The 13,106-nt window shown below is 42.4% G+C and overlaps 2 protein-coding genes across 2 annotated transcripts in view; both read right to left on the bottom strand.

The window, feature by feature from the left end:
• Positions 1-2: 2 nt before the first annotated feature.
• On the bottom strand, positions 3-3,135 carry LOC129864089 (14 kDa phosphohistidine phosphatase-like). The gene is made up of 3 exons (XM_055936688.1): positions 2,835-3,135; positions 713-840; positions 3-558 (listed from the first exon to the last, which is right to left on the bottom strand). Exons 1-3 carry the CDS (start codon positions 2,998-3,000, stop codon positions 466-468), a joined length of 387 nt encoding a protein of 128 aa, XP_055792663.1. The 5' UTR covers positions 3,001-3,135; the 3' UTR covers positions 3-465.
• An 81-nt stretch (positions 3,136-3,216) lies between these two features.
• The window catches only part of LOC129864088 (ectonucleoside triphosphate diphosphohydrolase 2-like), a 31,619-nt gene continuing 21,729 nt past the window's right edge, over positions 3,217-13,106 (bottom strand). Inside the window, exons 2-9 of the mRNA XM_055936687.1 lie at positions 12,699-12,816; positions 10,946-11,096; positions 7,812-7,971; positions 7,169-7,396; positions 4,626-4,898; positions 4,300-4,419; positions 3,959-4,093; positions 3,217-3,741 (exon numbers count right to left, since the gene is read on the bottom strand). Coding sequence (XP_055792662.1) covers positions 3,526-3,741; positions 3,959-4,093; positions 4,300-4,419; positions 4,626-4,898; positions 7,169-7,396; positions 7,812-7,971; positions 10,946-11,096; positions 12,699-12,816 — 1,401 coding nt within the window. The 3' untranslated portion in view covers positions 3,217-3,525. The remainder of the gene's footprint in view (positions 3,742-3,958; positions 4,094-4,299; positions 4,420-4,625; positions 4,899-7,168; positions 7,397-7,811; positions 7,972-10,945; positions 11,097-12,698; positions 12,817-13,106) is intronic.

The raw sequence follows: 13,106 nt of genomic DNA, 5'->3' as shown, positions 1-13,106 counted from the left end.
TATTAAATCAATGTAAACATTTATTAGTTTTATGGTTAAACATGAAAAGATTCCTATTAAGTATTGTTTTCCATGTATTGTTTCACTGAAACAAAATACAAAAATCAAGCACTGTTCTGGGTATATTAGTCAGCAACTAGGTCAGCAATTCCCAAACTTTTTACCTTAGCACTTCACAGCTGATTCAAATAAACAAAGCTTGATGATGATTTGATCATTTGAATACACTGTGTAATACTAAGGCAACAAAAATTAATATGCACCCCTTGGGGTCCCAAGGACTGAGTTTGGGAAACGATGAACTAGGTAATGTGTCAGTCTTAGTCCCAGCTTTGTACCGACAGGTTTGTCTTCAGATCTCACATACTGTGATGCCACTGAGGTTTTGCGGTGTTCTGTTGGCCCACACTCAGGAAGGAGTTAGGCCTGAACCAAGTCCAAGCACAGAGGTGGCTCCAGTGTAGGTCAGTATCCCTCATCAGCCCAGGTGATCTCGTATTTAGGATAGCGCACCTTCAGTTTCTCTGTGGAAACAGCGTGATTTGCTTTGCCAAAGCCCTGCAAAAAACAAGAAAGCAATTGAAAGGATGACTTGGCTACTAGGAAATAACGAACCTCAAGAGATGTAATATCAGCCATGCAATATCAGAAAACCCAATCAATAGACGTACGAGTTCCACTGAAATAACAACACTATTCTGCATTCTCATACCATGGAGTAGCCATAGACGTGGATCTTCTTTGACTGGCAGTCGTGCTTAATCCTTCCTCCTCCAATACATTCACAGTCCAGGTGCCCTCCTTTCTCAAGCTCCTCTGCTACCTTGTCATAGATATCCGCTGCAGTGCCAAAAACACAAAATCATTAATGTACTCAAGGTTTCAGAACCAATCTCTTGGAAATACTCAAAAGACACAATATTTCAAAAGCACAGATGTGCAAAATAACCCAGTGAAAGTCTGTTGTTTTTTTATGAGGAATGTACACTATATCTACAAAAGTATGTGGACACTCCTTCAAATTAGTGAATTTGGCTATTTCGGCCACACCCGTTGCTGACAGGTGTAAAAAATTGAGCACAGAGCCATGTAATCTCCAGAGGAAAACATTGGAAGTAGAACGGCCTTACTGAAGAGCTCAGTGACATTCAATGTGGCACAGTCATAAGATGCCACCTTTCCAACAAGTAATGTTGTCACATTTCTGCCCTGCTAGAGCTGCCCCAGTCAACTGGAAGTGCTGTTATTGTGAAGTGGAACATTCTATGCGCAAAAACGGCTCAGCCACAAGTAGGTAGGTCACACAAGCTCACAGAATGGGGCCGCCAAGTGGTGAAGCGCTTATTAGTCATCTGTCCTCGGTTGCAACACTCACTACCGAGTTCCAAACAGTCTCTGAAAGCAACAACAGCTCAAGAACTGTTCGTCTGGAGCTTCATGAAATGGGTTTCCATGGCTGAGCAGCTGCACACAAGCCTAAGATCACCATGCGCAATGCCAAGCGTTGGCTGGAGTGGTGTAAACCTCGCATCTCTGGAGTGATGACTCACGCTTCACTATCTGGCAGTTCGACCGACGAATCTGACCTTGTGCACAAAGCGAGGTTTGTCGAGATTGGCGTAGAAGAAATTGACTGGCCTGCACAGAGCCCTGACCTCAACCCCATCGAACACTTTTGGGATGAATTTGAATCAGTGCCCAACCTCACTAATGCTCTTGTGGCTGAATGGAAGTCCCCAAAGCAATATTCCAACATCTAGTGGAAAGCCTTCCCAGGAGCAGCGGTGGAAAAAGTACCCAATTGTCATACTTGAGTAAAAGTAAAAGATACCTTAATAGAAAATGACTCAAGTAAAAGTTAGTCACTCAGTAAAATACTACTTCAGTAAAAGTATTTGGTTTTAGATATACTTAAGTATCAATCATTTCAAATTCCTTATATTAAGGAAACCAGAAGTCACAATTTTCTTGTTTTTTTATTTTACGGATAGCCAGGGGCACACTCCAACACATAATTTACAAACAAAGCATTTGTGTTTAGTGAATCTGCCAGATTAGGTAGTACGGATGTTCTCTTGATAAGTGCGTGAATTTTACCATTTTCCTGTACTGCTAAGCATTCAAAGTACTTTTGGGTGTCAGGGAAAATGCTTGGAGTAAAAAGTACATGATTTCTTTAGGAATGTAGTGGAGTAAAATTAGTCAAAAATAAAAACAATAAAGTATAGTACAGATACCAAAAATAACTAAGTAGTACTTCAAAGTATTTTTACACCACTGCCCAGGAGAGTGGACATTACATGTGTGTAATGACAAAACACCACTAGATAAAGAGAGACCTAAGACAACAATATAGCAAGGCAGCAACACATGACAATACAGCATGGTAGCAGCACATAACATGGTACAAACATTATTGGGCACAGACAACACAAATATATATATATTTCGTTTTTTATCCCAGCCCCATCACCGCAGGAGGCCTTTTGGTAGGTCATTGTAAATAAGAATTTGTTTTTAACTGACTTGCCTAGTTAAAACAAAATCTATTATAGCAGAAAAGGGGGGACAAACTACATACTAATGCCATTGATTTTGGAATGAGATGTTCGACGAGCAGGTGTCCACATACTTTTGGTCAAGTAGTGTATTTACTGTGCAGTTGGGGCTGGACTGACTGACCTCTGACATTTTTCAGTGACATAAGCCCCACCTACTGGCTCGCAAGCGTCACTGCCAGCACAGTACGAGTAGTAGTCTGTAGCTAGTAGATCAGTGACATATACATGAATCATACTAAAACTGAAAGACATCCTCATTATTGGTCCTCTTACCATGATATTCGGCCCAGGCATATCCACGTACAATATCTACGCTCGAATCGTCGCCGTCTTCTTTACTGTGTACTCGAATGAGAACGTATTTGAACACACCCGTCGGGTCGATTTCTGCCTCTGGAATGTTCGCCATTAGGGAAGCAGCCTTCGTTTGAGTACACATTTTTTTCCTAAAATACTTATACGAAATGCAACGTACTTAGCTAGTTCGCACAGCTGATAATTATTGAATTTGAAATTGTAGACAATTCTTCCTGCGATGATCAATGTGGAAAGAAAGGTCCGTAGCACACTTCCGGAAATACAGAAGAATGCTATTATGGTACTTGTAGTTTTAGTCAGTTGTAGTCAATATACAAACGCCTACTTCAAACACCACTCATGTACAAAACAGTTTATTTTTTGTTATCAAAATACAAAATGAATATAAATCACAAACAAATGGCACTTAAATGTTGGGTAAATGTGTTGTGAGAGTGATGTTGAACATTAATTATAGCATACATTGCGTGCTGTACAGAAAACCCCCTATTTGTTAATGCGAGGATATTTAAAATGTATTGACCGCCTGGGAGGACTCACTTTTTATCTCTGTGTAAAAGGAAACAATATAATTAATACTTTATCCAACATTATATCGAAACACTCCAGGATAGTACCACCAGCATAAGGGATTCCCTTATGATGATTAGTTGGCAATGTCACTGCTTCCTTTCTTCTTCCCGCGGCAGGCTTGCAGGGAGACGTACATCAGGGCGCTGGTGAGGAGTAGAGCGAAGAGGAAGAGCAGGGCCGCCCAGGCTCCAGGTTTCAGAGCCTTCCTCAGGCCTACGCTCTCCCCCGGCAGCAGACTGCTCAAACTGAGCATGTAGCCCAGGGCCCAGCCCACAGAGGTATCCCCTGCCTAGTGACATTTCAAACAAACACCTCATGTTAGCCTGGGTACACTCAGAGCATTCTGATAGGCACTAGGGGTTAAAGCTGAAATGAGAGGCTGTAGCCTAAAAATAAGTGAATTACAAACACTAACAAGACTTTGTGTAATGTCAATGATTATGCTGGTATCTGGAGTAAAATAAGGAGGGAGAGAAATAAATCATATTCACATCAAGCAAGCTTACCTTTTTCTGGAAAGAAATGCGGGGGAATGAGATCTCGTCAAAGCCATAGCCTCTTGTGAAGAGCACCTTGGTGAAGACAGAAGCAGCACAGAAGTCCTGCAGACGAGGCTCCTGGTCTGGGGCCAGCACCAACATCTGAAACAGGATACAAAAATGTGTATTACATAGCCATGATATCCATCCAGAAATACATGAAACACATATAAAACCATAATTCATGGAGAAACACATGCAAACACTGACAATGTCTCTCGCATGCATGCAGGCTCTCTCCCCTTCACACACAAATGTTCTCTCTCTCTCTCACACACACACACACACACTAAGAGAGGGCTGCTGACCTCCTTGATGCTCATGTTACAGACAGCACGGGCTGCCTCTTCCAGTTGGGCAGGGGTGGTGACAAGGATTCCTGTAGTAGTCTGTAGGAACTGGTGAATGTAGAAGAAGGCTGAGAACGCCTGATGGACAAAGAGAAAGAGAGAAAAAAAGGATGAGTTAGGATTAGGGTCTGAGCTGTAGTTAGGGTTAGGTTTGTGTTTTGAGAGTTGGGGTTAATGTTAGGGTTGAACCACGATGTGGACATGAAACTAGGTTTAGGGTTGTAGTTGAGGATAGGGTTAGGGTTGATTCAACCACTGTATGGGCCCCTCCTAATGCCTCTCACCATGAAGCTGCCACTGACATTGGGCTGGAACACCTTGTCAAAGGAGCACTGGGAGAAGGGGCAGTTGCGGAAGGAGAAGATCTCAGTCATGTTGCCCAGGCAGTGATCATAGTCGCCACTGCCCTCCACAGACAGGGCTGCCTGGGGATTGTATCCAGAGCTGGGTGTCTGGCCCACCGTGCAGGGAGAGTCAAACAATGTCCCCACCTTCATGGTGATGTTGTAGCCTGCAGGGAAGCACGGGTGGGACATTTTCCCTGTGTGACCCTGATCCTAAGAGAGAGAGAGAGAGAGAAATTATTACAGTAACTTGACACTTTCCGATAACAAGTAGAAACCAAGCTACAGTCATAAATGGAGTACTATGGTACTGAGGACCAATATCTATTGTTGGAATTAATGCCTGGGATGACTTTCAAATACACATGGTTATCTTAATCTGTTATAGATACAACACATAAAAACAATCTGGGGGTGATATATTAGTGGGTGTGTTTCCAATGATTTATAACAATATGATGGTGTCTTGTAACGTGACATGACTCCGGGCCCTTGCTGACATGACTCCGGGCCCTTGCTGTAGTGCATAAAGGTAAATACACACACTATGGAGACGGAAGGTACAGAGCGTGGCACGGTACTGCAATGTCGTTTTTCGTCACAAAAGGAGCGGCTCCTTGTGATAAAGTCCGGGATTCGGCACAATTTTGTACTACCTAAAAACTTTATCATTCCTTTTGCAGACGTGGGGGCAGTGTTGTCACTTGGTTCCTTGAGCTGATATATAGACTATATTAACCAGAATCCGACTAGACCTTCATTACCTTCTCTCTAGTCAGAATGTGACTATGCCATGATCAGGACAGCGCGGAGCCGGCTTGAGAAAATGGACCTCAATCCAGGGGTGGGAGATGGCAGTGTACTCCTAATTATCCCATTATCCCAACTGACAAATCGAGAAGATTGAAATACTGCTAGTTTTGTGTCAGCATGCTATTGCAGCCAATTGGATTCCATGAAAATGCGACGCCTATCATTGGGGCGAGATTGCTCGTTTTTCGGAAGCATGCGGTCATTAAAAACGAGCAAAATTTCAATCTTCTGGATCATATTTTTTTGCTATGACCCCTGGTGAATGGAAGTGTGACCGGTGAGGATATCGTGTTACCAAAATTTGTCCGCTGCTCTAAAAAGCCACTCTACCCACGTAGATCAAATCAAATTTTATTGGTCGCACACATGTTTAGCAGCTTTTGTTGTGGGTATAGCGAAATGCTTGTGTTCCTAGCTCTAACAGTGCAGTAGTATCTAACAATAGACAACAATATAACAATAGACAACAATAGATCTAAAAGTAAAATAATGGAATTAAGAAATATAGAAATATTATGACTAGCAATGTCGGAGTCTGAAGTGTGTGTATATATATATAGACACACAGCAGACACATGCACATTTGTGGCCTGCTGGAGGTCATTTTGCAGGGCTCTGGCAGTGCACCTCCTTGCACAAAGGCGGAGGTAGCGGTCCTGCTGCTGGGTTGTTGCCCTCCTACGGCCTCCTCCACGTCTCCTGATGTACTGGCCTGTCTCCTGGTAGCGCCTCCATGCTCTGGACACTACGCTGACAGACACAGCAAACCTTTTTGCCAAAGCTTGCATTGATGTGCCATCCTGGATGAACTGCACTACCTGAGCCACTTGTGTGGGTTGTAGACTCCGTCTCATGCTACCACTAGAGTGAGAGCACCGCCAGCATTCAAAAGTGACCAAAACATCATCCAGGAAGCATTGGAACTGAGAAGTGGTCTGTGGTCACCACCTGCAGAATCACTCCTTTTTTGGGGGTGTCTTGCTAATTGCCTATAATTTCCACCTTTTATCTATTCCATTTGCACAACAGCATGTGACATTTATTGTCAATCAGTGTTGCTTCCTAAGTGGACAGTTTGATTTCACAGAAGCGTGATTGACTTGGAGTTACATTGTGTTGTTTAAGTGTTCCCTTTATTTTTTTGAGCAGTATATATATATATATATATATATATATATATATATATATATATATATATATATATATATATGGACAGTATGTGGATAGAATATGTATTATATCTGAAGTATACGTGGATAGAATAGTATATGTACAGCAATAGTTGAATAGGATGGCCTTGACTAGAATACAACATATGAAGTGGGTATAACAGTATGTAAATATTATTGAAGTGACCAGTGTTCCATGTCTATGTACACAGGGCAGCAGCCTCTAAGGTGCAGGGATGAGTAACCAGGTGGTAGCCAGCTAGTGACTTAGTTCAGGGCAGGGCACTGGGTGGAGGCAGGCTAGGGATGGCTATTTAACAGTCTGATGGCCTTGAGATAGATGCTGTTTTTCATTATCTCGGTCCCAGCTTTGATGCACCTGTACTGTACTCGCCTTCTGGATGATGGCGGGGTGAACAGGCTGTGAAGTGGAGTGAAGCTTACAGTAAGTAACCTTTATGGGGTTCTGATGTTGTTGTGGCCAAACAGAGTCTTTCCTACCGTCACCATGTGAGCCAGTAGGCGTTTGAAGACCTGGTCTCGTCCGTAGCACAGGAAGCTGTGTGTGTACAGGGAGTAGTCATGGCCGTACAAACGTAGCTTCATCCTGTCCTTCTTGTCCTCCACCTCGTCCTTGGTCACAAAGGTGATCTGGGTGGAAGCCCCACCAAAGTCCAGCGCCCCCACAGTCTGTCTGCCTGGGCTCAGCCAATGGCCCACAAAGCCATACTGCAGCGGGCACATAGGGACAAACATAGTAATATGAGAGGTGTGTGGGTAGCTTGTCTAGTCAGCAGATGTTCTCTGTGTTGTAATGGTCACTAGAGGTCCTCAGGTAGCCATCCTCTCAACAAATGAATCTTAACACAAGAATCAGACTTAGTGGAAATCTGTTTTTTGGTAGCTATAATCAATTTTCTTTCAATCTTCAAAGAATGTCTACAGAAGCTTGAAATGAAATTAACACAGGGTCCTTAAGTTTTTAACTGCTTATGGTTGCAATGAAAGAAAAGCATAAGGCAGAGATCGATTTAGAACCACAATAGCAATGTTTATGCAGGATCTTTATTTACAAACAACTGTATACACACTTATTTGGGGTACCATAAATAACTATAGAATGGTGAAAGCTGGACCATGGTACCTTGATGAAGTTCTCCAAGAGATAGTTGACAGTGACCCAGCCGTACGCTCCCTCCTCCTGGCCACTTAAGATGGCTGCCCCCTGGTAGTTAAAAGGATAGGACTGGATTGTATGACCCACTTCTTTTAAGACCTGGGCTGACTGGACAGGGCTGGAGATACTGTTGAGAAAGGGAAATGTACCACTTCAGATACTTTAGATGCGCGAAGAGTAGGTACAGGCACAAATCAACATGGGGGTATGGAATGAACAACATTACTCAGCTTGACAACAATAACCAGTGACGTAAAGTACTTAAGTAGAAATAGTTTAAAGTACCTAAATCATTCCTAAAGAAAATGATGTACTTTTTACTCCCTACATTTTCCTTGACACACAAAAGTACTCGTTACATTTTAAATGCTTAGCAGGACAGGAAAACAAGAGAATACGTGGTTATCCCTACTGCCTCTGGTGGACTCATGAAACACAAATGCATCGTTTGAAAATGATGTCTGAGTGTTGGAGTGTGCCCCTGGCTAGCCGTAAATAAAATAAAAAAAACTAAATATTGCCGTCTGCTTTGCTTAATATAAGAAATTTGACAAGATTTATACTTTAACTTTTGATACTTAAGTATATTTAGAACCAAATACTTTTAATCATGCTGTATTTTACTCTGTAACTTTCACTTTTACTTGAGTAACTTTGTATTAAGGTGTCCATACTTTTACTCAAGTGTGACAGTTGGGTACTTTTTCCACCACTGACAATGACCTATTAACCAGACACATGCACATCTCTCAATCTTGTTGTTGACTCACTCATCTCAGAACCCCAACATGACTCACATTTTACCCTGCAATAACACAAAGAGAAAGACAAGGAGACAATTCGATATTTTCATTGGTTAGAAACTCTTATTGTGCAACTTTGTGTGTAAATGTATTTTATAGTAATATTATGTACAGTTGAAGTCAGAAGTTTACATACACTTAGGTTGGAGTCATTAAAACTTATTTTTCAACCACTCCACAAATTTCTTGTCAACAAACTATAGTTTTGTACGTCGGTTAGGACATCTACTTTGTGCATGACAAGTCATTTTCCCAACAATTGTTTACAGACAGATTATTTCACTTATAATTCCCTGTATCACAATTACACTGGGTCAGAAGTTTACATACACTAAGTTGACTGTGCCTTTAAACAGCATGGAAAATTCCAGAAAATTATGTCATAGCTTTAGAAGCTTCTGATAGGCTAATTGACATAATTTGAGTCAATTGGAGGCATACCTGTGGATGTGTCTCAAGGCCGACCTTCAAACTCAGTGCCTCTTTGCTTGACATCATGGGAAAATCAAAAGAAATCAGCCAAGACATCAGAATGAAAATTGTAGACCTCCACAAGTCTGGTTCATCCTTGGGAGCAATTTCCAAACACCTGAAGGTATCACGTTCATCTGTACAAACAATAGTACGCAAGTATAAACACCATGGGACCACGCAGCCGTCATACCGCTCAGGAAGGAGACGTGTTCTGTTTCCTAGAGATGAACGTACGTTGGTGCGAAAAGTGCAAATCAATCCAAGAACAACAGCAAAGGACCTTGTGAAGATGCTGGAGGAAACAGGTACAAAAGTGTCTATATCCACAGTAAAATGAGTCCTATATCGACATAACCTGAAAGGCCGCTCAGTAAGTAAGAAGCCACTGCTCCAAAACCGGCATAAAAAATCCAGACTAAGGTTTGCAACTGCACATGGAGAAATGTCCTCTGGTCTGATGAAACAAAAATAGAACTGTTTGGCCATAATGACCATCGTTATGTTTGGAGGAAAAAGGGGGAGGCTTGCAAGTCGAAAGAACACCATCCTAACCGTGAAGCACAGGGGTGGCAGCATCATGTTGTGGGGGTGCTTTGCTGCAGGAGGTGCACATCACAAAATAGATGGCATCATGAGGGGAAAAAATTATGTGGATATATTGAAGCAACATCTCAAGACATCAGTCAGGAAGTTAAAGCTTGGTGGCAAATTGGTCTTCCAAATGGACAATGACCCCAGGCATACTTCCAAGTTGTGGCAAAATGGCTTGAGGACAACAAAGTCAAGGTATTGGAGTGGCCATCACAAAGCCCTGACCTCAATCCTATAGAAAATTTGTGGGCAGAACTGAAAAAGCGTGTACGAGCAAGGAGGCCTACAAACCTGACTCAGTTACACCAGCTCTGTCAGGAGGAATTGGCCAAATTCACCCAAAATATTGTGGGAAGCTTGTGGGAGGCTACCCGAAACGTTTGACCCAAGTTAAACAATTTAAAGGCAATGCTACCAAATACTATGTCATAAGGTGAATGCACCAATTTGTAAGTCGCTCTGGATAAGAGCGTCTGCTAAATGACTTAAATGTAATGTAAATGTACTAATTGAGTGCATGTAAACTTCTGACCCACTGGGAATGTGATGAAAGAAATGAAAGCTGAAATAAATAATTATCTCTTATGTTATTCTGACATTTCACATTCTTAAAATAAAGTGGTGATCCTAACTGACCTAAAACAGGAAATTTTTACTTGGATTAAATGTCAGGAATTGTGAAAAACTGAGTTTAAATGTATTTGGCTAAGGTGTATGTAAACCTCCGACTTCAACTGTATGATGTTTCTTTGATGTACATTCTGTTAACTTTGCTTGTGTTTAAAACCATTGTGTGCAAGGGTATGAGAAATGTCTATGTGTACATATCTGCATGGACATGGGTGTCTTAGTGTAACTTTGTGTGTACATGATGTGTGTGTGTATCAGTGGAGGGGAGGACGGAATGGATGTGTTTGATACCATTCCATTCACTCCATTCCAGACATTATTATGAGCCGTCCTCCCCTCAGCAGCCTCTACTGTTGTGTATGCTTCTTGATCAGAATGTAGGAATATGACATCCCTTGTGTTTTAAACAGGTGTGGTAGTGTTTGCTTAGAGCTTGGCAGATGAAAGGTGGGGGCTTGTTCTTGCCTGTCTGCCTCTGAGTGGGAAATCCTTACCCATTGATTGTTTACATACAAAGGTACACGCACACAAAGATACACAGACACAAATGCGTGTGCACTCACACTCAAACACACACAGATGCATACACAAACTATAACTCACTTGAGCAGCCTCATGCCAGCGGTGGCTCCGAGGTAGACAGGTGTGAGGTGGTGCCTGGCTCTGGGGATGTCCCGCATGGCCTGGTCCAGACATGACTGGAGGCTTCTCCCTGCCTCTCGCTGCTGTCCCGCATAGCTAGAGATTCCTCCACCTGCATAGCGGGAACACCCAGACACACTTTATGGAAGAACAAACACCCCTCACCTGGGTGTCCATGCCCTGGTTGATGGAGCAGGATTAAGCCCAGGCAGTGACCCAGGGATCAGGTCATGCATGCCTTCCCCTAACTCAGACCAGATCAAGAGAATTCCCTGCATTCTGTGAGGCATTGAAGTAGGAGGTAGGGCTTTCTGCTCAACACATTACATTGTGAGGGAGAAGTTGGGTAGTCTCACCCCTTGGAATGCTTCTGTTCCAACACTCAAATCTCACACACGCACACAAACTACTTTCCAATACAGTTAGCTAGCTTAGCTGGAGCCCGACAAATTCCAAGACAGACCAAACTGCCCCGGTGCAACCTTGAGTCTAACACCCTTGAATTCTTTGTTTCTAATACCCTGTGAGGTAGAGAGGAGGAAGAAGAAGTCGAGACTTCAGTGGTTGATCATCATATTATACTGGTCAGAGAATCCCAGGATATTTAAAGGTCTTAACCCATGCGGTTGCTGAAAGACAGTAAAGTACAGTAAGTGAAGCATGTATTGTTTCCTGGCACCAGCGGTACAGGTGATGACAGATGGGAGGAGCTGTTGAGGAGTTGATGTTGCTGCTCCAATCAATCAAATGTATTTATAAAGCCCTTTTTACATCAGCCGATGTCACAAAGTGCTATACAGAACTCCCTAGCTGCAACCTACTTGCACTGACTTCTCTGATAACTTACTGTGCTTACTATGACTGTGACATATGGTTGTCTGACCTAGCTATCTGGATAAGAACATCTGCTAAATGACTAAAATGTAAATGTGAGTGCTGTTTACATGTACTCTAGGAGAGCTGGTGTACTTGCAAATACTTCACATTAATTAAAGCAGCCAACTACGTGTTTGTATAGATCACGGTAACTCGTGTAGGCATGACAGGACTGGAAAACCACACAGTGCACTGAGTCACTGCGGAACTATTGACAGATCCACCGTTGCTAGGCATCTATGTTTTTCTGCTTCTTTATCTTTGGCCTTGTCTGACGAGATACTGTAACCCACACGGTGTGAACACAGCACACAATGGGGACTGTTCTTTGCCAACTGGAGCGCCCAAAATGTTTTCTTGGGGTTAAGGTTTTGGGTAATAGAGTATTTTACAATTATTATTGTAAAAAAGTATTATTATTTTTACCTTTATTTAACTAGGCAAGTCAGTTAAGAACAAATTCTTATTTTCAATGACGGCCTAGTGGGTTAACTGCCTTGTTCAGGGGCAGAACGACAGATTTTTACCTTGTCAGCTCGGGGATTTGATCTAGCAACCTTTCGGTTACAAGTCCAACGCTCTAACCACTAGGCTACCTGCCACCCCATTTGCCTGCTCTTTGATAAAAATAGGATGTAAATCTGTACTTTCTGGTACTTACTTCAAATAATTGGTTACTCACTGGCAACAAATGATAATAGTACTTGTTTTAAGTCTCAAAAGGAATAAAAGAGTAATAACAATTTAATTACAATTCTACCAAGTAATTTCTATGTAAACACTTGGTAAATAGCAGACAACCACCTGGAAGAATCCTTCCATTGGGACACTGTCTTACCCTTGGGATGGCATTCAGTGTGCTGAGTGACCACACCCGTGCCATTCTGCTTGTCTGCCGGCCACTTGTAGATGTACATGGCTGTGTGAGAGGAGCCTGCGTCCAGGACTATCCCATACTGGGGAGAGGGGGAGAGGGTTGGAGAGAAGAGAAGAGAGGGAGATTAGAGACAAATCTTGAGAAAAAAGAGCTGATTTAGAATAATCCCCAAGAAAAGACAACCTATTTGGGTCTACTCCAAACCATAAAAGGTTACAAACGATCAGGTGTTTGAAATCCATCTATGCCAAGACATTTAATATGGATAGAGGCATCTGGAAGACATTTAACTACATTGATGGCCTGTCCTCTGGCTTTTATGACATTGTGTATATATTTTGGCAGCAAGAATGTTGCTTGCATGTTTAC

Source organism: Salvelinus fontinalis, chromosome 10, assembly GCF_029448725.1.
Source record: "Salvelinus fontinalis isolate EN_2023a chromosome 10, ASM2944872v1, whole genome shotgun sequence".
NCBI lineage: Eukaryota > Metazoa > Chordata > Actinopteri > Salmoniformes > Salmonidae > Salvelinus > Salvelinus fontinalis.
The sequence above is the reverse complement of the archived record's forward strand: the minus strand, read 5'-3'. Positions and strand labels throughout refer to the sequence as shown.

What these genes read in the sequence shown, in the direction of transcription:
- LOC129864089 (XM_055936688.1), bottom strand. Translation starts at nt 3,000, where the DNA reads ATGTGTACTCAAACGAAGGCTGCTTCCCTAATGGCGAACATTCCAGAG. An exon ending in TGCCTGGGCCGAATATCATG is followed by an intron (nt 841 to 2,834) that starts GTAAGAGGACCA and finishes TTGGCACTGCAG; the next exon opens with CGGATATCTATGACAAGGTA. An exon ending in ACGTCTATGGCTACTCCATG is followed by an intron (nt 559 to 712) that starts GTATGAGAATGC and finishes TGTTTTTTGCAG; the next exon opens with GGCTTTGGCAAAGCAAATCA.